Genomic DNA, 23,361 nt, shown 5'->3' on the forward strand with positions numbered 1-23,361 from the left:
AGTGCTTTTCTCAAGTTCACGGCTGGGAGGGTGCCAGCCTATAAAAACCCTGTGGCTTTGTTGGCGATAGAGTTTGTGCCCCTTGCTCTTCCTTGGGTCTGAGCAAGTGTGCCTGTGCAGTGCTGACTTTCTCCTAGGGAACTACCTTTGCTGCCTTTTATGATGTTTTCTCTTACATCCAAGGCAGCTTATTCCATCACAGCCTGATTTTCCCATACTTATTTCCGTCCCTGCCATCTTTCCTCTCGTAACTAGTCTACCTGTTCTGATCAGAAGTCAGATTTGATCGCCCTTCAAAATTCTTATTTTCATGTCTACTCATGCTTCTCTTTCTACCCATCCCATGCATCGAGTTCAGATTAGTTTTCTCCTGTGATGTAAACAAAGTGATTGTCTTAACTGTCTCCCAGAAAGAACGACATCCAGTTTCCTTAGCTGGATGGAATCTTAATGGGTCACAAGCAAAGGAATACAGCATGCCACTGAACCAGTAGATTTGCATATGCCATTTAAAAAATATATTTGTTACATTTTCAATAAGGCTTTTACTCAACCAAAAAGTATTATTTTGTAATAATGCTGAACCACAGAGGAAAGAAAACGACAGGATTAGGGCAAATGAAAACTTATTGTAAAAAATAGAGAAAATGACTTTCTGGGGAGACACAAACGTGAGTTGACTCGATGGACTTTTTATGGCTTTTTAAAGTATTTCGTCCCACATGCTGTGTGGAGTGGCCAAAAAAATAAAAGTAAAAAATAAATAAATAAAAGGGACTTCCTTGGCGGTCCGGTGGTTAAGACTCCGCGCTTCCAATGCAGGGGGCGTGGGTTCAATCCCTAGTCGGGAAACTAGGATCCCACATGCCGTGTGGCACGGCCAAAAAATAAAATTAAAAAAAAAAAGTCAAAATTACTCAAATGATTGCTTGATTTGATTTTTTTCTCACATCTTAATTTCTTATGAATATAGTCCCTTTGCACGCTAGGAAAGAGGATCATGTTAAACCAGTGTAGCCCTCCAGTGACCTGGGCCAGAATTGCTGGATCTGCAGCAGAATCATGTCATCATTTAAGCCGTCACCCATGGCGTTGTAAAACTCTAACTCATAACCACCTGTGTACATTATATTTTCGTTAGGAAACAACCAAAAAATCCAGTCCTTAAGGGCATGATGCATATGAATAATATCTTGTTCTATAAAAGAATAACCCAAGTTACACAAGTGGCCACCTATGTGTGAAGTACACCCGTCCGGCCAGTGTTGCTGGGGGGAGGAGGTATTTTGAAAACCTACTCTGAGGTTTAAAAATTCCTAGTTCTGCTGTCAGTGAGAAAGCAAGAAAACAATGCTACAGACCGCACTGCTATTGATCAGGGTCTACCACGAGAATATAAATTTAGAGATAAAGGGTGGGGAATTGGATAACTTAGAAATTTCCAAACTAATGAACTTAATGACGAGAAATCCAGCATGCTGCCTTTTTCCTTTCGCCGAGAACACACTGAGGCCCGTTTTAGAGACGCATCCAGGTCTGAAAGGGGATGGCAGGTGTCCCCCCGAGTGGGTTCCTGCTTCCTCCGTCCGTGTCCGCGGAAAGGCCAGGCGGGAGCTCCCGCGGGGGGCCGGGCCGGGCCGGGCCGGGCCAGTCCAGTCCCACTTAGCCCATCATGAGCCCGGCGACCTCTCTGGGGTGGACCCGTAAACTCCCGAGCCCCGCACGGGCGCTGCCTTCCGCCGGGGCCCCGGGGGGAGCGGGCGCACGTCCGCGGCACTGGAGGGCCTGGGGTCCTGCGTGCAGGGCTGCACACAGGGTCCTGCACGCGGGGGGGGGGGGGGCGGCGGAGCTGCCCGCGCGCCTCCCGCAACTGCCGCCCGCTGCCGCCGCGCAGCCCGCACGCCAGCCTGGCTCCTCTGGCGAAGGTTCCCACACAGCTTTCAGGCTGGTTTGTCTACGGGAAAAAGGCGTGTGTCAAGACGGTCCACTGTCTTTAAAGCCCAGTAGTTTCAAAGGGCAACTGAGGTTATCACTCGGGATATCCTTCCCCGCCCGCAACTTCCAGTCGCTCTGTTTGGTTTTGTGCAGAGATGTATTTTCTCAGCCACGGAGAGATCTCCTTATGTATGTGCTTATTTACTTTCCTGCATTTAGGAACTAGTATTGGTTGTAAAGGCCAGTTTATCCAACCTCATTAGGAAATGATGTAGGACGTGCCATTAGGACATAGTCAAACAGTGGCATTTCAGGACGCGTCCAAGGTGCGCGGAAACCTTTCTGACTTGAGCTTTCAGTATGCTCTTGGGTTAGGAGACACCTCATTTGTATTGATCCACTGAACACATACACCTGTTGTGTAACACATATGTATATATCAGTATGAGCCCTATGATAAGTGAGGCACTTTGTGGAGGCTGGCTGCTCCCAGAAGCCAGAGACTGAGCTCATGGAACCTCCCAGCTGGTGTCCAGACCCGGAAGGACACTGCAACAGCAAAGGAGGTGAGTGTAACCGCAGAGCAGGCAGATCCCGTCTGGGGAGTCCCCAGGCTTTCCCCAGAAAATGATGTCAAAGCTGAGACTTGAAGGCTGAGCTGGAGTTAGATGAAGTGTGTTGTTGAGAGAAGGTGTATTCCAGGCTGGGAGTGATACCGACCAGGGTTCTTGGCCTCCTTAATCAATAGACATTGATTAGAGGCCAGATGAGAAATTCAGGCAGGGCTTTACTGGGGCCCCTGCTGCAGCAGGGGGGATTGAGAACAAGTAACAGTTACCCTTGCTCCCTCATTCCCGGAGGGGCGGGGGGAGGTGGGGTGGTCCCTTATACGGGGTGAGGGTAGGGGTGTGTCCAGCACTGGAGGGGTGGCTTAGGCAGTTGGCCCACCGCTTTGGTGGTGCTCAGGGCTGGGGGCATGTGCAGTGCCCTGCCATTGCTCCAGGCTCTTCAAAAGCGGCAGTTGAGTTTTTTTAGTCTTTTGTATCTTTTTGTCCATAATTTGTCCCAACTGCACGTGCATGCAGTTACTTTTAGTGCCATATAGTTTCTTTGTATTTTCTTGCTGGAGGAGAGGTTTGTCCAGGTGCAAGCATTGAAGCCCTCGCAGCAAACGGTCCCAGATGTCAGGGGAACAGCATGTGGGGAGTGTAAGAGCCAGAGGAGAGAAACTTGAGAAACCCAGGTTTGGGTCACCCTCAGAAACTTTCTTAACCCAGCCATGCGCTCATCAGATGGAAGTGTCCTTGGTGCGGACAAGGCCTGCACCTGCCCAGGGCTCGCTTGGGGGGACGGCACCCTCTATGCCACTCTCATGGGTGGAGTTGTGTCCTTCTTGGGAGTCAAGGGCATGGCTCCAAGCTAGCTCTGGCAGCTGTAGTCATTACTGTAGTCACGGAACTAGTTCAGCTCCATAAGCGAATGAAATGTAAATATGAGACTCAAAAGAGATTCATATTTATGAAAACTAAACACTTTGAAGAGGCTTAATCAAGGTGAATTGCTAAAAAATTATTTTCAGTCAGATAAAAATTGAGAGCTGTAAAACATGGAAAAATCAGGGAATCTGTGCTCAGAACGCTTCTGGTCATTACTTTAAAGCATCCAGAACTGGTGATCGTAGTTGACGCCTCATGGGTGTGACATGCAGAATTCCTGTCCCATGATCACGGGGAGACCTCTGGTCCTCGATGATAACAGAGGTGAATCAGCTGCACCTTTGTACGTTGAAGTTGAGGTGTTCTGGGCATGATGCGTGTGTCATGTTTTTGACTTGGGCCTTTCAGGCAGCCGGACTACCTGGTGGGAGGGCCTTGCAGCAGCCCCTGAGGCTGTAGCGAGATGAGCTGAGGGGCAGGGTTGAGAGGCGGGTCTAGACGAGGGATCAGACTACCAGAGGTCAGATAGAGCCTGCCCATTCAGGGCCTCCTGTGAAGGAGGTCAGACTTTATCCTGGGGGCAACTAGGAGCCGCAGCAGGGTTTTAAGTGGAGTAGGATGGTCAGGTTTGCATTTTGGTGATGTCACTGGCTAGATTGTGGACCTGCCTGGGGACAGAGGAGACAGTCAGTGGGCAGAGCCCTGAACTAGAAACACAACGGTTCTCCTGGAAAAATGAAGACGTGGAGGTGGAACAATTGTCCGGATGTTTGGGGGGCAGACACCCCGGTGCCCCTGTGATGGGGGGAGCATAGGAGAAAAGCACACGAGTGGGGGGCTTGGGTCTGTTCCAGGCATTGAAGTTGGAGGTGCAGGTGGGACAGCTAGGTGGAGATCTTATCCCCTGGCCTTCACCATGAGGGTCTCATGAGGAGGTGGCCCAGGCTAGCGGGGAAACTGGGGAGTCAACAGCAAGTGATTGGCTCTCAAAGCTGATGCAGGGAGGGGTACCATCCAGGGTGTGTGTGGAGTGAGAAAAGAGGGTCAGCATTTGGGAGCCAGTAAAGAAAGGAATTCACAAAGAAGATAGAAAGGGAGTGGGGCTTCCCTGGTGGCACAGTGGTTAAGAATCCGCCTGCCAATGCAGGAGACATGGGTTCGAGCCCTGGCCCGGGAAGATCCCACATGCTGCGGAGCAACTAAGCCTGTGCGCCACAACTACTGAGCCCGTGTGCCACAACTACCATAGCCCGCGTGCCGTAACTACTGTAGCTCACGCACCTAAAGTCCATGCTCCACAACAAAGAGAAGCCGCCGCAAGGAGAAGCCCATGCCCGTGCACCGCAACAAAGGAGCTACCCGCTCACCGCATCTAGAGAAAGCCGTGCACAGCAACAAAGACCCAATGCAGCCAAAATAAATAAATAAATCTGTGACCCTGTTTTTTTAAAAAAAAAAAAAAAGAAAGAAAAGGAGTAGCCAGACAGGTGAGTGGTGTCCAGATGTCCAAGGATGCTGGGCTCCGGGGAGGTGGTGGTTATGATGTCACCTGTGCCCAGGGCCAAGTCGGATGCTCTGAACCATACGCATGGCTCCAGCAGCAATTAGGAACTTGTGGGTTTTGAGAAAAGCGGTTTCAGTTCAGTGAGCGGGCAGAGCCAGGATGCGGGAGGGTGTCTGCAAGACTGTGCGGGGAGTCCAGACCTTATGTGTGAGTGTGAAGGGATTTTATCGATTTTGTTTATTGGTGTTGGTTTTCTGATTTGATAGCCAAAAATTTCCCATAAGTGCTAGGGCTAATTAAAAACCGTTCTGCTATCATATTAAAAAAACTATTTCGGCTTTACATTACCATATCTGAAAGCTCGTTAACTGACTGTGTGAATGTTCATTTGTACTAAATATTTTTGAAATAGTCTGTTAAATATACACCAGAAAGTTCCATTCCTTGATCTAGAGTTCTGTTCTAACCCCAACATGAAGGAACTGGGGGCAGTTTAATCATAAGGGTTTATGCCATTTCAACTCTGATTTTTTTAATTAAATAAATTGTAAGACATTACTGAAGCATATTTTTTTAAAGTCTTGCAATGAAGTTAATAACTTCATTAAGACTTTAATTTTATTTTTTACTTGGTCAAGACAAAGAATATAGGTTTCTTCCCTTTGCCTTAGTTTTTTGTTGTCGTTGATCCTACTTCTAATTTGTTATTCTGGCGTTGTTCTATTCTAATAATTGTTATGAGAGTTAATTTTCTTATGAACCAGCCTTTGGGTCAAAAAAACAGTGGAGTCCCAGTCATCTATTGACTAGCCATGTGACCTTGGCAAGTTATTTAACCTCGAAGTCTTAATGTCCTTGTCTGTAATAGGAAATATTACTGTTGTCCATCCCACAGATGGGTGAGAGTGACCTGATACACAGTAAGTGTGCAGTAAATTATTACAGAGACCTAAAGAGAAGCACTGATTGTTCTAGGGACAAGGATAGTGATGAATGGTGAGCTGTGTTCGCAACCAGAGTTCTGAGTTCCTAACTCAACTGCGCTAACAAGCAGTTTAACCTTTGACAAGTCACTTAATCTAATAGGTAAGGCCCTAGGGCACCAGGAGTCCATATGGAACAATATTCTGTTTAATTATTATCCAAAAATAGGTTAAACTGATCTAAAATGCAAACACTCAGGTTATAGGAAAAAAGAAGGTAACTCGAATGAATGTTTTCTGTTGACTCTCTTGATCGTATCACCCAGAGACGCCTCTCAACTTTTTGTTAAAAGGAAAGAAGAAAAGAAAAGGAATGGCAGGTGTTGAAGGGTGTGTGTGATGCCTTGAGATTATTTTAACCAAACCTTGTCTGATCTCTTATTGTTTGAATGAGCTCTTTCTGCGTCTGCTTTTCCAAAGTTTTCTTTCAATCATGAATCAGAGAGAAAATATTTAGTCGGATCATCCTTGCTCAGGACCTGTGGAGGGTGATCGTAGCGGAGCTCTCGGGAGGCTGGTTGAAGGGTCGGTGACATCGAGCCCTGATGGTCAGGTGTGTACGTGCGTCGGGTCTGGAGCTCTCCCATCTCCAGCCCGCTTCACGCTCTCCTGCCAGTGATGGCGGGCGCTGGGTGTATATATCGGTGAAACAAGATGATTCTGTTCTCTTGTCTTTAGGCGGGTGTCTTCCTGCCTCCTGACACCGTCCTGGCTAAAATCTCTCCCTGCTGACCACGCCGTGAGACCACGTGGACTCCATGGTTAGACCGATTTAGAGCCAGGAAAGGGTTCTATCTGCAGGCACAGGCCCTGCAGATACAGACACCAGGGCCTTAGACCGCAGGCCTGCATGTCTGAGAGGTGTGTGGGCTTCAGCAGCGCTTAGCTGCTGTCTCAGCCTTATCCGTGCCCAGAATCAAGCGTTGGTTGTTTTTTTTTTTAAAGGAACACAGTGTTCTAGTTCCTGTCTCAGAAAAACATCATAATGTTTCTTTAACGTTTTTCCAGCAAACTCTTGAAATTCTCATCTTCTAACATTTAAAAGCTTCTCGATTCTAAGATGTGTATTTGTTCCAATCATTCTAAACTACAGAGTTAAAAAAGTTTTCAAAATAGCATGTGTCTAATGCCAAGTCTAAGAAATTGGATTTTTTAGAAGGAAAAGAGCAGGGAATCATATTCAGTATCCTATAATAAACCGTAATGGAAAAGAATATGAAAAAGAAAATATTTATATATACATGTACAATTGAATCACTTTGCCATACACCTGAAACTAACACAACGTTGTAAATCAACCATACGTCAATAAAATAAATTTAAAAAAAAAAAGGAAAAGAAAGAACATTAAAAGTCAGGGGAAGGAGAGCAAGAGAACTGAACATGGAGCAAACCACCACCAAGCACCCAGCCTCCGCTCGTGTCACTGGTCTTGGGGACATTCCGAATCTGAGGCTTAAAAACATGCCATGCTTTTTACTCGCTCGCTAATCGAGATCTAAGTCCTAGATAGTGAAGCCAGCAATCAAAGCAGGTCAGACAGACCCCAAAGCCCCCATTGATCCGTTCCACTTGCTGTCTCCCAGGCACTGTGCTTTTGCAGGAACAGAGCACAAAGTTATTTATGTGCACAGAAGTTTACCCATGTGTCAGTTTTTAAGTACACACCCTAATAGTTGCCTTTGATTACAACAAAGAAAAAAGTGAAATTCATCCATTATCTTGTTTTGCTCTTGTTATGTTTGAACCATATCCTAAGGATCCAAAGACAAATAAATACAGAAAAGAAGTGAAATGTGTCCCAGGCCTTGAAGGATGGAAACCCCACATGGTTGTTTACAGAAGACAGGAAAGGCTTCCGTCTTAACATAGAGATGGCACCTTATCGTTTAAAGGACAATTTTGTATCTGTTTCTGAATTAGTGTAAAAGTTGTAGTCAGAGCCCAGGACCACTGTCTTGTTTGGGGTGGTTTTGGAGTGGGGGGCATGGGGTGGGGTAGATGGGAGGGTTCACTAAGGCATTGAGAGCACATCTTCCATCAGTTAGGGTGGATAGGCACACGGTACCTCGGGTGAAAGAGCAATAGCTTTGAAGACACACCTCTTCATCCTCTGCCTTTGGTTCTCAACGGCTTGTTCGTGTTTCCCCCGCTCTGTTTCCTGTGTCTAAGTGATGGGGCCTCCCCGCTGCGTTCAGGAGGCTGGCTGCTGAACGCTGTTTCAGGAAGACCTAAATGGAGCCTACCTTAGCCATCCTCGGGCAGGCAGCTTACCGAAACGGGGTCTACAGTTCTACGTCTGTATGTGCTAGAAAACGTTATGTGTTGTGTTGACTGCCTCTGGTGGTGTTTTCTTAACGTTCCTCTGGGAAATGGCATAACTGTGACCTGTAGATTAGTACTAATGTTTGTCTTTAATCCATTTAGAATAAAGGCGTCCCTCTGGATACTCCATTGTTTATGCTAATAGACAAGGGAATGTGGGTCTGAGTAACTGATGGCAAATGTAGCTGATTACTTCCTGTTCAGAAATGCCCCCACTGCAGCTTTGGGAACTGCAGCCCTGTGTCAGCAACGGGGACAGCGGGGGAGTGTACTCAGAACCCTCGCTGTGTTCCTCTTGATTCTGGGGCGTTGTTGCTCAGGTGGGGGTCTGGGCTGGGGCTCAGTCCAGCCGAGGGCAGGGGCTTCCTCGGTTCTGACGTGCACCCAACCTTGAGCTCATTTTCTGAAATTGGCAGTAGTGCTGGGCCGGAGAACAGCATGACTGTCCTCGGGGCCGCCTGCCGCCCTGTGTCTGTCCTGTAGCTCTTGGTAATGGGGCCTTACCCAAGCCTAGAAAAGAGGGGAAGTTCTAGAATCTTCCCAGGTTAAGGACATCTCTGAACCATGCAGGGAGGCTGCAGCTTTGGTGAAGCAGCAACAGCTGGGAAACGTTTGTTGCTGAGTAGATATCCAGTGCTGGTGATCTTTCTGCCCAATATCAGAAGGTGGCCATGTAAGAAAACCTGTACCTGGACTTCCCTGGTGGCGCAGTGGTTAAGAATCCACCTGCCAATGCAGGGGACACGGGTTCGAGCCCTGGTCCGGGAGGATCCCACATGCCGCGGAGCAACTAAGCCCACGCACCACAACTACTGAGCCCGCGAGCCACAACTACTGAAGCCCACGTGCCTAGAGCCTGTGCTCCACAACAAGAAAAGCCACCGCGATGAGAAGCCCGCTCACCGCAACGAAGAGTAGCCTCTGCTCGCCGCAACTAGAGAAAGCCTGGGCACAGCAATGAAGACCCAACACAGCCAAAGGAAAAAAAAGAAAAAGAAAACCTGTACCGTATTGTACTTAAGAAGGTACCAAAAATTCAGAGCTAAATAGAACCTTAACGACCACCTGCTCATCTCAAGAACCAGTCCTGGGCAGGTGGAGGGATGAGTACTGGTTTGAGTTGGAGGTTCCACTGCTAACTTACCTCGCCAGCAGCCTCCTTTTCCATACGTATGGATGTAACTATGTAGGGGTCTTAGGGCCACTGGGCCGAAAATAGCCTTACTGTAGAGTAAAAATGATCATAACATCCCGCGTGATTCTGACTTTTATCATCTCTGATTTCTAAATATTTGATATTAATGTATAATTTGGATTTCTCCACTTGCCCGTGGGACTTAATCCCTTGCTGAATTCTTTTCGTGGTACCAGTAGTCAAGGTTCATGACAGCTTAGTCTTGACCACATAGCAGCATCTTATCCAAGGAGAATAGATTCATGTGTTGGCGGGGGGCGGAGGGGTTGGGGGGATGGAGGGTTTTGGGGGGGGTGGAGGAGGTTAAGACTTCCTTCCACTATGCTTAAGGTCTTTGTTGCAGTATTCTTATTGATCTGGTAAATATAGCCTCTAATCACTAAAGAACTTTCCAGACCTAAAAGTCTAACCTTCTCTGTAGCTTCTTCCAAAAATACCTTGGAAGCATTTTTTGGGTCATCTTCCTTTGAGAAGTTGCCCCACTGAATTCAGTGCAGTTTTTGTTTGTTTATTTACTTTTTTCCTTCTTTTTATCTTTATGTTTGTTTTGAGTGTCTGTGCAGTAAAGTAAGTTTACTTAGTGAATGCCTTTGGTTTAAGATCCTGAAATCCCAAGGACCTTAATCTAGCACCCTGACCCCATCTCTGGATTTAGAAAAAGTCCTTGGGAAACAGAAGCTGCCCTTTGTACCAGCTGCCCAGGGAAAGTGAAAGTGAGCCGTAGAACCAAGTTAAGACAATACCAAGGAAACGTGGCCAAGAGAGCTTCTTCTTTTTGAAAACTTGCAGCTTTAACCAGAAAAAAAATGGAAGAAAATGAAAACACTCTGGATTTTATTTGCCTCCTGCTGGATTTTAAGCTTTGTTAGAAAAGATGCTCATCAGAATTAATTCCCGCTTCACTGCTTTGTGTCTCAGTATTCAGCGTTTCACTTGTTCATTCTAATGAAAACCAGGTCCACCCTTGCATTCCATGGTCTTCCTTTGTTTCTGAATTAACACTTCTCAAGCCTGAGTGTGCCTCTGATCCCAGATCCCTGGGTCTGGTTAAAGTCAGGCTGTGATTCCACAGGCCGGTAGGGTCTGCAGTCTTCACTCCCCACCAGGGACCCGCTCTCCAGTCACCCGGCGCCGCTGGTCCCTGGACCGCACCCTTTGGGGCAGTAATAACGTGTTATCGTGAACAGAGAGTTTTGTGGCCTTATGGGAAATTCTGTGTTAAACAAGGTGACACAGATGGCACGATCTGGATTTGTAGCCTGTGGGGACTGACGTATCCTCTGGATTTCCAGGAAGTAGGTACAGTGTTCAGTGGTTTTCAGACACTTTTCATGGACCATATTATACTAGTATTCCACATGGGATATAGGAAACTTTACCTCACAGAGAGTGGTCTGCCCTGAAAAACAATTTCAAGGAATCTTTTGAGTCTGTCATTTAATGAAGCACTGCCTTTAATAAGAATAGATATGCCCTGGGAATCCCCTGGTGGGTCCAGTGGTTGAGACACCATGCTTGCACTGCAGGGGGTCAGGGACTGAGATCCCACATGTCTTGCAGTGCGGCCAAAAAAAAAAAAAATATATATATATATATATATACACACACACACACACATCGGGGGGAGAGGGCGGGAGAGGGAGGGAGGGAGAAAGGAAGAAAGGAAGGAAGAAAGAAAGAATAGGTGTGCCCCTATTGAATGAACTGTCTATTCATCATTTTTAAAAATTCTACTCTTTTCAATCGTTTAAAAATACTTGCAAGGGGTAGATTCGAAGCCGATCCGGTTTTCCGGTTTTGTGAGTGGTGTATGTGTGCTCGCAGGTTTTGCCTTTGTTGTGGTTTATTGAAGCCTTCGCTGGATTTAAAGGTCTGATGCACCAAATCAATAGAAACAGCCACAAATAGTTGAAGATGAGAAAAGCCTATGATAAAGCACGTGGTCGGCGTGGGTGACGTCACCGATCGTGCAGCTTTGCCCACTGAGCGTGGTCAACGGACCTGAGGTTTGTCAGAGTAGCTGCCGCGTGATCTGTCCTGTTCATTAATCCCCAAGAAAGTGCCCGCATTGTTCTAAACTTGGTGATACGTTCTCAGGAACCCTGAGAGCACTGTCAGAGCCTGGTTGTCCCCGCTGTACAGACCAGACACGGAGCCCCTGGAGGTTTGAACTGGTGGAGTGATGCCAGGGCGCCCATCACCCCAGAGCCGGCACGCACTCACGGGCTCAGTTTTTAGCCATTTACTGGGGGACGACCATGTGATCCCTACTCTTGTGTATGCCGTCTCCTTGCTCGTTAACTTAAAAAGTCAGCATCTTCAGTGTTGTGAGGAAATTGAAGGAAGCTGTTTGTTAATAGGTGTCGTTTCACTATATGACTTGCTTGTTGTAGGTAACTGGGAAAAAGTAAACAGGAAATAAATAGCCCGTGTCAGCTAGAGAGAGCCTCTTAAAAAAAGACAATTCTCTTCATTATAGAGAACAGATACTCTATATAGCAAAAGATATGCACATCCTTGTCACAGCATAGAAGGTACACACATATTTACACATGTTTTTAAACAAATCCCACTTTTAAAATGAGTTCACAGATTTGCAGTTAACAGTGTAATATCACAACTGAAATTTTTGTCATGCCTTAGCGTGAAATCCCAACTCCAGGTTTGAACCTAGCGACCTCTGCTTCTTCCCCCAGGAAATAGGTTCCTTCTTTTTTTCTTCTGAGCCCACCCCTTTATTTTTTTTAATTGAAGTACAGTTGATTGACAGTGTTGTGTCAGTTTCTGCTGTACAGCAAAGTGATTCAGTTATACATATACATACATTCTTTTATTCTTTTCTATTATGCTTTATCACAGGGTAGTGAATATAGTTCACTGTAGGAGCTGGTTGTTTGTCCATCCTGTGTGTAATAGCTTACATCTTGAAAGCTCTCTTCGGGTCTGCCTCAGGCTTTGGGATTGTAATGAAGAGCAGCCTTTCTCCCACCGTCATCGGAGGCTCTCCGGGGCCCCTGGTAGGCAGATGTGGTGCCTGGTTTCCTGGGTGGCCGTCTGGCCTGCGTTTAGGCTTTCCTCCCCGCCGTCCAGTCTGAGGCTGTAACCTCAGCCGCCCATGGGCGGGCGCTGTGAGCAGTGAGGCTCTGGCTGGGCAGGCACAGGCGTCAGTAGTGAATAAGCGATTCTGTCGTCTCCTCAGCCAGAGCCTGTGCGAGTCTCCGTGATGCACAGTCACCCCCCAGCCCCGCTCTGAACGCGGCCGTTTTCCAAACAGAAGGATGGTGGCTAGAGGGGAAATTGCAAGATTCTGGAGTCTGGAAAGCCTTCACCTGGGTACGTGTGCAGAGAATGGACTCCTGTGTCTGGCCATGTTGCCGATTCCCCTCTGTGTCCTTGCAAGTTGCAGGGCTCTCTCTGCTGCTTCTTGTCGGTCGGATGTATGTGTGTGAGAGAGAGAGAGAGAGAGAGAGAAAGCTCACTTGTCCCGGCCCGGGTTCCTGAGGGCAGTTCTAGGCATGGGCACAGTGAATCAGAGAAGCTGGTTTGGGTTACAGCACAGCCGTTGGTGTGAAATAGAAAGTAGTAAGAATCAAACGTGGACTATCCGTTATGAGTTACGGATCTGGTTTTTGTTGCGCTAGTTTTTGCTTCTGTTACATGAAATTTCTTTATACAGGAGATTATTGTTGGGGTCCGTAACAGTGTTCCTTGCTAATTTGGGGTGTGTGAGGTCTAAGGGTATGAATTGATTTTTGAAAAATACTGTCGACTGTTTGCGAAAGTGTTATTGCCCAAGACTCAGTTACTGTATGGTGCTTTATACCACCTGCTTGTCAGTGTTTTTGTGAGTGTTGTCAGCTAGACTAATTCCTATTTAAGTGTGAAAGAAACATGGTTCTCTGATACTAGGAAGTTATCAATTGGAACCCGTGTATTCTTTAAAGGGAGTGAGAAAAAATGCTTCACAGAAAGAATTCTGGCTGACTGCTACACATGGATGCAGTAGGATGCTTTAAAAAAAAAGAAGTCTTGTTGCTGTTTTTGCCTTACATCAGTAGCTCAGGCTGAAATGAGTGGGATTTACAGGTGAGTCTGAAGTCAGCCTTGGGCCTTGGAATGCAGTGTGTATTTTGTGCTTCCTCCTTGTTTTGGTTGGCTTTCTGTGCAGGCCGACAGCAGACAGGGATGTGATTAGGGCTCCTGCTTCTGGCCTCTTCACTAACAAACATTTAGAAAAAGAAAAAGAAGTAGCCCAGATATTCCTGCGTTCAGAGCACAGGCCTGCCTGCCAAGTGGCTGTGCTTGTCACTTGAGTGGCCGGTGGTCCCACTGTCCGGCGTGGAGGAGTGCTGGCCGCCCGGCCTCACCCTGGGCGGGGGAGGGGTGTGTGTGCGCCTGTGTTTATTCCAGGGCAGCCGGCCTGATGGAGCCCGCCCTCCGCATTCCTCTGCTCCCTGGGCGGGCACGGGTCCCAATCCTCATTCCCAGTGTGCGGAGGCCAAGGGAGGCTGGACGCAGCCTCCACACTGAGCCGGATGCTCTCCCGTCGCTGGGATGCGCAGCTGGTCAGGCCTCCTGCGTGGGGTCCGCATCCCCTCCCCGTGTGCCCTCCGGCTCCCGCACTCCAGCCCTGCCGGCCTTTGATGAGCCTGGCTGTAAAGAGAAAGAAGGAGGCAGCTCGGCCCGAATCTTCTCTTTCCCACTGGTTCAGTGTATTCCCTGGACCGTCTTTCACGTACTCGCTGTACGAAGCGTGTATGTGTGTGTGATGCAAACGCAATGTTTAATCATCCTTAAGTGATGTGCCAGCGTAAAATAAAGCGGAGAGCTTGCTGAATGGGGGGCTCTGTTTTCTTTGAGATCCCTGATTGGCCAGGGGGCCTACGGGACAGCTTGGCGGCTCACGGGAGGGATGTCCTGCAGGGACTGGGGGCAGGAGCTGTCCAGTCACTGCGGCTCAGAGAGGCCAGGGCCAGGCAGGTGCATGGCAGGATGGCTTGGGAGCCAGACAGATCTGGGGTTGAATTCCAGCCCCACCTCCGGGGAGCAGTTCCTTAATCTCTTTGAGCCACAATTTCCTCCTGTTTAAACAGACAGTAGTAATTCCAGGAGGCGTGCCTGGCTTGGATGAGATGATTTATTTAAGCGCTTAGCACAGCGCCTGGTACATACTGTGAGCTCATTCTGGGGATGCGGTGAGACTGGAAGGGTTCCTCCTCAGGATTTGTTCAGCCAGCCTGCAAGTCAGCTGCCAGGAGCTGGGAGGGGCGTGGTGAGCAGCCTCGAGCTGCCAGGGGGCGGCCGAGTGGAGGAGAGGGGCGAGGCGGCGGTGGACGAGCGGCCACGGTCAGAGCCACACCCAAGGAAGAGAGGAGAAAACAAACTGCAAGGGGCAAGCCCGGGGTAGAATGCCCGGGCTCGTGGCAGGACGCGGAGGAGCCCAGAGCCTAACCCCAGGGCTGGGTTGGAGGCTGAGGACTGTCCAGCTGCTGCGTCCCCAGGAGCACAGAGACCCCGGGGGCAGTGTCTGCCCAGGGCTCCCGGCCCAAACCCCAACCTGCCTGTCTCAGGGCTCAGAGTGCCCCTTACGCAGGTGATAGAGAGCGTATAGGATACACCTCTAGGGCAGGATTTGCCTTTACATTGAGAAGAAGGAAAAAATTTTCACTTTTAGTGGTTTAAAACAAACCTTTTTAAACTCCTTGTAGAAACAGTGCACCTTGGAGGTTTGGTGTAAATTAAGTTCCACCGTGACGTGACTCCCATCACTGCTCGGGCATCAGAAGGTGGCCGAGGCCCTAAGTTGAGTCCAGTTATAAAGTTCTCTGCTGGGAGGGCTATTTCCAGAAGACCCGTGGACATTATAAAAGGTTATCAGTGAAGGGTAGCGCGTCCATTTCTAGTACCTTTTTGACCTTCTTAATGTCAACATGTTTAAAAGATTCAAAAATACTGTGTATGGAAAGTGGTTTGAAAGTCTAACTTAGGCTAATAGGGACTTTCCTAGAAGCAACATTAAATTCTAGACAGGACGAATTTCGTGCTTTAATTCGGTGACCTGACACTGACTAATAAGCATGGTCTTGCCCCTGAGGAAGTCAGATGGGGCAGGAGTGGGGCAGATGTGAGGAGAGACGCACACACAGCTAAGGAGGATATTGTAGTGAAACAGCTAAAATATGATGACAGTGTAAATATGGTGAACGTTTTAAAACCGGACACCATTACTGCACAGGGGCAGGGAATGTAGGCAGGAGAGTGGAAAATCATAACCCATCACCGGGGCGTGAGAGCTTGGCCGCCCCCAAGGAGAAGGGGGCATTTGATGGGCTCTTTGGGTGGGGACATCGCTCCAGGTGGGCAGGTCAGTGTGGACCACAGGATCGCGTCCTTTTTGTAGAACGCAGGGAACGCTAACAAAGTGGCTACAGCGGAGGTGTTCAAGCAACGAGTCAGAATCCAGTGTTCTCCAGCCTATGTCGCTGTGTAGATGGGCCACACAGCGCACATCCCAGGGCAGACCCCTGCACGTGGGGTTAAGGAACCTTAGCCTGGGTGCCTGTGGTTTCCAAATGTAGCCAGGTGTCAGAATCGCTTGGGGAGCTTTGGAAAGAGGTTCTCAGCAAACCCCTGTGATGGGACGCCATCCATCCTAGAGGAGTGGCCCTGGAGTCGGGGGTGTGTTCCGACATCCAAGGCCCCCTGTGGCCGGGTTCATGCCGCCTGTTGCATCTTGGGGCCCGGGAGCCGCGCCGGGTGCAGGGACCTGGCCGGTGGTCCAGACACGGCTGCAGCAGCTCCCCGTGAAGGCCGCCCTGGGCTCTGAGCGCAGACCGCCCACCCACCCGCCTGGCTTTGCCATTTCTGCTCTTAGGATGGCCCGTGAGAACAGTTTATCTCCAGCCTGAGGAAGCCTGAGTGATCAGCAGGTTTCCTAACGTCTGTATTTTTAACGGATTATTCTAAGTACGGGAACTTCCCTGAAGTGACCCTTGTTTAGTGGGACACGCCTGGAGAATGTTGTGCCGGTCAGGTGTCCACACCCATGTGGCCTGCACGGCAGGTGCCCAGTTATGACACCCGCCATGTTAGCTCTTACCTTCCCCTGATCTGTCCCCTGCCCTCCCCGACCCCGTGTGACAGGTAAGGGGACAGTTTTCCCCAGCTGCAAAGAGGGGCCTGGCTGGGGTCTCAGCAAGGTCTTGTGCTTTTGAAATTCCATCCCTCTGATCAAAAGTCCTTAAACGTGCAAAATTAAGCCAAACAGGAGAGATCTGATGTGTGTCCTGAGAAAAATTCCTGCCGGGACACGGGCTGGGGACCTGTTTGCCGCAAGTGGGACTCAGGATCCTGTAAGAAGGCCTTAACCTCCGGCGTGTGTTATAGGATAAAGCTTTCCGTTGTTGCTGATGTGTGATGTGTCCTGTCCTAAAAACTCACCTTGAGGATCAGTTGTCAGGTTTTGTCCCCTCACAGACGTGAAATCCAGGTTCAGACAGAGGAATGTCACCCTCCCCAAGGAGTGTGGACACTGTTCATCGTTGGCCTTTTTTATAAGACTCCCATTGTCAGACTTCGCTGGTGGCGCAGTGGTTAAGAATCCGCCTGCCAATGCAGAGGACATGGTTTTGAGCCCTAGTCTGGGAAGATCCCACATGCCACGGAGCAACTAAGCCCGCGTGCCACAACTACTGAAGCCCGCGCGCCTAGAGCCCGTGCTCCACAACAAGAGAAGCCACTACAATGAGAAGCCCGCACACTGTAATGAAGAGTAGCCCCTGCTCGCCGCAACTAGAGAAAGCTCGTGCGCAGCAACGAAGACCCAACGCAGCCAAAAATAAAATAAATAAATTAATTTATTTAAAAAAAATATCCTGCAAGCCTCGCAGCGTGGCCAAAAAAAAAAAAATCGAATTAAAAAAAAAAAAAAGACTCCCATCGTCTCCACTGTCTGCAGCCGTCCTGACTGTACAATGGCACGTCCTCTATGGCTACAGGGTTCTCTCCTGAATGTTTCTGAAGCTGCGTCAGGCCAGGGCTGGAAATGTGGACGGGGTTTCCTCAGATCGGTTCATTCAGGAAGTGTGTAGAGATTTGGGGGAAACGAGGATTCAGGGGCTGAATCTGAAGGTACGACTGTGTGAAGGGACCGGCGGGTGAAGGGGGCAGTGGTCCAGCTAGTGCATCCCCTCGAGACCCGGGACGACATCCCCTTTACAGGGGATGTTGATCATGAGGATTAGACAAGCACGGGATAAATTCATGTTACAGAAACGTAGAATGTTTATGCACATTTACTCTGTGGTCCCAGAACTGTCCCTGCAGAGGTGGGTGCTGTCATGAGCACGCAGAGCCTTTAGACCAGAAGGATATTCCCACCGGGCGTGGTGGCGGCTTTGACAGGCGTGGTGGACGAGCAACACGTCTGCTCTCAGGATCCTCTGTCTAGGAGTTCAAGGTTTTCATTTCAATTTGCAACAGACTTTGCTCAACGTTTACAAGATGCTTTTCAAACACGGCTTTTCCACACCCACTTACTCAACAGAAGGAATAGTACAGCTGGGAAGGATCTGGAGACGCTGGAACCCCACGTGCCATTGGTGAGAGTGTAGAATAGTGCGGCCACCATGGAGAAAGGTGTGGAGGTTCCTCAGAAAAGCTGAAATCGAATTTCTCCACGACCAGCCATCCCACCTCTGGATACACATTGCGAAGAATTTACAGCAGGATCTCGAGGAGGTATTTGCATGGCCACGTTCAAGAGGCAGAAGCCACCCAAATGCACCTGGACAGACGGATGGTATTAGGTGCAGTGGCGTGTTATCCCACCTTAAAAAGGAAGGAAGTTGGATACAGGTAACTCCATGGATGAACTTCGAGGACACTGTGCTCAATGGAATAAGCCAGCCACAGGAGGGCAAATACCGTGTGATTCCACTCACATGAAGGATGTAAAGCGTTCAGATCACAGGACCAGAAAGCAGAAAGCTAGTTGCCAAGGAACAGGGCTGGGGGAGAGGAGAAAGAATGAGTCTTTAATGGGGACAGAGTTTCAGTTTCGCAAAAGGTGAAAACGTTCTGGCCATGGTTGCACGGCAATGTGAATGTACTTAACGCTGCTGAACCTACATGAATCTACATCATGCAAAACACCCCAAAGGAAAAGTCACCGCTAAAAAAGAAAGAATGAAACTTAATCTCCGAGAAAGGCACCGTGTGAACCTCCGTCTGCAGTGGAAGGTTTTAGGTGACACACACGCTCCTTGGTGAGGAGATGCTGTCGAGCCGGGGGCTGCTGGGTGGGGTGGGGGAGGGCAGCCGCGGAGAGGAGGTCTGCCCAGCGGGGTGGGCTCTGGGTGGGACAGGGGACTGTTTAACTGGTGGGGCCGGGGTAGATGGCATCCTGCAGAAGAATTTGTGATGACGCAGCAGATCCCTGCTGTGTGGTTTCTTGAACACACGGTGGAACCGTGTTTTCCGAAGTTGGCCTTGGGGCAGCATGGGGGTGGCCCGGGGCGGGGTGGAGGCTGGAAAGAGGGAGACCCAGGTGAGTACCTTGCCTCCCCCCAGCCCTCGTGCCCCCAGATGAAGAGGTAAACTTCATCAGCAATTTGCAGTCCACTTAACTGCATGCCTTCTACATGCCAGGCATGACACTGGGTGCTGGGGGTACAAAAATAGACCCCATCTCTTCTCTCAAGGGAGTTCCGGCCTCAGAAGGGAAACACACATGTAAAGGCGGCAAGTGTGGGCGTGACAGGGAACCGTGCTCCGTGCAGATAGAGCCTCAAAATGTACCACCTAATCCCCCCCGTGCAGGCGCTGGAAAAATCCAACTCCATAAAATGCCTGTAAATCATGGGACAGAAACACAGGGAGCCATCAGCTTAGACGGGACTTTTAAGACCATGAAAGCAGTTAACGCCCTGAACAGGAGAGGATGAGGTCAGTCAGATGCGCTGGGAGTGGGGGCAGGAAACGGCGAGCAGAGGACCCTGAGCGACGCGGAAGTGGTAGGATGTGGGCACCGCGTGATTTCTGACACTGATAGCAAAGGCAGCCCTGGGAGGGCCGGCCCCCAGTGGGCGGGATGCAGACGCCCTGGGCTTGGGGACCTGCTGCTGCCCCAGCCGTGTGGCGTTGGGGCCTCAGTTACTCATCTGTAAGGTGGGAAAGCTGATGGCACCCGCCCTCTGCGCGCCTGGCACACTGCAGACGCCCGCTGAGCTGGCCTTGCGCTTTGCGTTGCCTTTCAGTTGACAGGGTGCTCTTGTGTATGTCATTTCACTTGAGGTTCCCAGCAAACTAAGAGTAACAATTATTGGTTGAGAACTGACAAATGACCCGTTGAGAAGGGTATTATCATCCACGTTTGCAGGTGAAAAAACAGAAAGGGGTGACCAAGGACCCCCACTTAAACAAAACCCATCGTGCTGCACCGTTGTTTGAAAGCAGTGTGTCTGGCCCCGAAGCCCCTTCCCGCTCTTGCCCGTGTGCTGTGTTTCCATCCGTCTGTCAGGCCTCCAGCAAGTATTAACCAAGCACCTGTGCGCCAGGCAGTGGTCCGGGTACCAGGGGTACAGTGGAGAACAAAGCAGGCTTTAGGGAGCTCACCTTTTAGTGGGGGAGACAGATGACAAGCAAAGTATCTTAGGTGGTGATAAATGCTGTAGGGAAAATAAACTGGGAGAGAAGACTGGGCAGTTTTCGGTGGGATGTCGGGGAAGCCCTTGGGGGAGGGGACAGCAGGCCCTGAGGAGGGGAGCCAGGTTCAGGAAGCGGGCAGCCGTCAGGGTCAGAGCTGAATGTGTGTGTGTGGGGAGATACGGTGTGTGTTTTGGGGGGGTCTTCAAGGACCTGGGCTTTGTCCCCCGTGGGTGGCTTGGGGCAGGGGCCTGAGTGGTCCGATGTCTGGGGGGTTTAGCACCATCACTCTGGCCGCTTTGGTGAGACTCGTGGAGGGGGCGGGGTGGGGGCGCAGAGGGGCTTCTGCAGTGACCCAGCTCGAGGTGGCCGAGGCCACCACAGCTCCATGGGGAGCTGTGGGGAGCCATGGGGAGCGGCAGGTTCTGGATACGTGCTGAGGGGAGGGTCCGGATTTGCAGACGCGTCAGAGGTGGGACGTGAGGCAGAAGAGTGACCTCTGAACAGATGGGACGTATGGACTTGTGCCCATCGTACAGATGGGCACGTGGGGTGGAAGAGGCCCAGAGGCTGGCTCCAGCTCATTTGGCTGGAAAGTTGGTCAAGCTAGGACATTTGCCAGGGGCTTTCTCTCCGATTCCTTTGCTGGTCCCTGGAGACACGGCGTCTCTCCTGCCCAGGTCCCCCGCCCTACCCCACCGAATGGGCTGACAGCACAGGGACCACCTCGTTTCTGTGGCTTAGGACACGCTGACCCGAGGGACCCAAATGCTCTCGTGAGGCCCCTCGGCCAGAGCTCTTTTCCAGGCGTTCGTGATGTGGTCAGACACCCGTCCAGCATGTGAGGTTCACGTCTGTTTCCAGATAACTCTACCCTCTGCCTCCCGTAAAGGTTCAGCCTTTTTTTGACAGAATCCTTTTTTCATTAAACTCCTGTGAACTCTGGGTTTGCACGTTATCACCTGGCTTTTTTCCCCTTTACTGATTTTCGTAGCAACTCCAGATGAGGTGGTAAAGAATTCTCCTGGGAAACGCAGTTCGGAGGGTCTTTAGGGACAGCGTGGTTTCTGACTCCACTGTGGGGAGGGGCCCAGGTGTTTGACTTTCCTGAGCGCACCATTCCCGCTGAGACGGGAGGAGGGATGCTCGGGGCTCATCGCGGCCTTCGGTGCTCTGGGCCCCGATAGACCAGGCCCGCTGTTACTCACTGTGCTAGTGGGCGCAGTGCTGGGTCAGCTGCCCCGATTAGAGGAGGGTTGCAGCCTTACCGTTACTTCCCTGCTAGCCTGATGAGAAAGGCTCATGCCTTTACCGCAAGTGCGTTTGCCTCCTCTGGGCTTTCTCCCCACCCCCCAGACGCAACCCAGCAACAGTCAGGTGACCTCGTGTCCTCTGCCTGAGAGCGCTGTGACCACAGCGCAGGGCAGGAGTGGCCGCATGGGGCCTGAGGATGGACACGGACACACACAGACACACCCATGGGAGGTGTGCATCGAGCGAGTGGCAGGGCCGGAGTGAGGGCATGAGGAGAGCCCTGGGGGCCTGGTGTGCAGAGCTGGGAGCCCGGTCCTGGGACGGACAGGTGTTTGCAGGGCACCCGAACGTGGCTCGTCCAGAGGCTGGGAATGTAAGATGCACATCAGATGTTGAAGACTCAGTACAAAATAAAGACTAGGAAATATCTCACTTTAAAAAACAAAATGAAACACAAATTTAAAATAAAAGAAAATATCTCATTTTTAAAAACAGATTCCTCAGTTTAGAAAGTAGACCCGTCCCCCGAGGGTAAAGTTACTAGAAATCCCGACTCTCAGGTCCTTGAAGGAAGCAGGGCGCGCACGGAGCTATCCCACTAGCATCCAGCTCGGCCTTCACCCTCCTGCCCCACTGGCTCCTCCCCAGACTCCCTTTCTGGAAAGTTCTCCCAGTAATTTGGGAGTTTCCGAATCATCGTTGATTTCCCCCTCTTTGTTGCTGCCACACCAGCTGGACGTGCGGGTCCTCGCACTGCGCTTCTGGCGGCCGGTTCTGTGTTGCGGCACGGTGAGCCCTCCCGATCCAGCTGGCCCGCCTTCCCCGCGGTCTCCTGGGCTCAGCATCCGGCCCGCCCGCCGCGTGCTGAGGCCAAGGCGCGCTCCTTCAGCCCAGCCGCGACCGCGCTCGCTGCCATCACCATGGTGGCTCCTTTGAGCGAGTCCCAGCCACGGACCAAGGATGCTGGAACGTGACACACATCATCCCACCTCATTCTCCAAAAAGAAAGAAACTACCGTTTACAGCGGAAGCGTGTAGAGCTGGGAGAGTCTGACTTGCCTGGTTCCGGTCCCTGCCCGGAAGGGGCGGGGCTACGGGTCAGACCGGGCCTCCGTCGCTCGAACGCCTGGTGTCTTCCTGCGGTACCAGGGGGCCTCTGTTCAAACCTGCCACTCCCTTGCTCAGGCCCTGCGAGAGCAGCCCCGGTGCTTGCTCTAACCCTTAGGCTTGCCTTCCGGTCCCATCCTTTGTCATGTTCTCGTGCCCAAGGCCAGCCACACTGCGTCCTCAGGCGAGAGCCAGGTGCCTGCGCCATGGGGCCTTGGCTTCTTCACAGCGGACGTTCAATGACAGACGAGCCTTGGTGAGGGGCCTACTGTCCCAGCAGGAGACCTGAGTGCCAGGTGGTCCGTCCAAAATGCCACACCCATCCTCATAAGGGCTTTCTCCTTTTGGTAAAGGTGCCAGCTAACTGCTCATCCTGACACTGTGAGTCCTGGCCCTTCGCTCTGTGACAACTAGGAAGCATGGTGCGTGGCTTCACGCACGGTACCGTCAGCACCTTCTGGTTTTAGCAGCACCTCACTGTGCCTTGCGGGGAAACGACGGAAGCAGGACACTTTTTAAAAGAAGGATTGTATCAATATTTTCCACTTTCGTTTCCTCCTCAAGCTTATTGACACATGAGTTAGAGACATTATCTGTATCTTTTATATCCACCGTGGAGCACAGATTTCCAACTAAATCACACATCGTTCACTCAGTATCCTGACTCGCAAAATAATCCTGTGCGTCACCGTTGGCGGTAGTCTCTGAAATGTCCCCTTTCTCACCGACAGGGACACTCAACCCCGGCTCTCCTTAGCCTCAACTGCTACCTTTGGATTACTAGATCAGTAGACATTTTCTAATGGTCTCTTATTCTGGGTTAGATACAAATGATTACTTTCCCCTGAGGGCACGTTCTCAGAGGTCATAGGTTTTGTGGTTATATTTTTGACATTAGGTGTGTCCTTTAAACTGCACCGTCTCTCTCTCCCTCTCCCTCTCCCTCTCCCTCTCCCTCTCCCTCTCCCTCTCCCTCTC

General features: G+C 50.4%; 1 protein-coding gene across 3 annotated transcripts in view; it reads left to right on the forward strand.

Annotated features, from left to right (window-relative positions):
• SPATA13 (spermatogenesis associated 13) overlaps window positions 1-23,361 on the forward strand; it is a 264,723-nt gene that overhangs the window by 223,776 nt on the left and 17,586 nt on the right. Inside the window, exon 1 of one of the 3 annotated variants that reach the window (XM_029210023.1) lies at window positions 11,013-12,711. The exons of the other annotated variants lie outside the window; for them this stretch is intronic. Within the exon in view, the coding sequence (XP_029065856.1) occupies window positions 12,657-12,711 (55 nt within the window). The 5' untranslated portion in view covers window positions 11,013-12,656. Of the gene's footprint in view, window positions 1-11,012; window positions 12,712-23,361 lie in introns of those variants that run through there. 3 annotated transcript variants of the gene reach the window in all.

Source organism: Monodon monoceros, unplaced genomic scaffold (assembly GCF_005190385.1).
Source record: "Monodon monoceros isolate NGI ecotype Baffin Bay Population unplaced genomic scaffold, NGI_Narwhal_1 Super_Scaffold_8, whole genome shotgun sequence".
Taxonomy (NCBI): Eukaryota; Metazoa; Chordata; class Mammalia; order Artiodactyla; family Monodontidae; genus Monodon; species Monodon monoceros.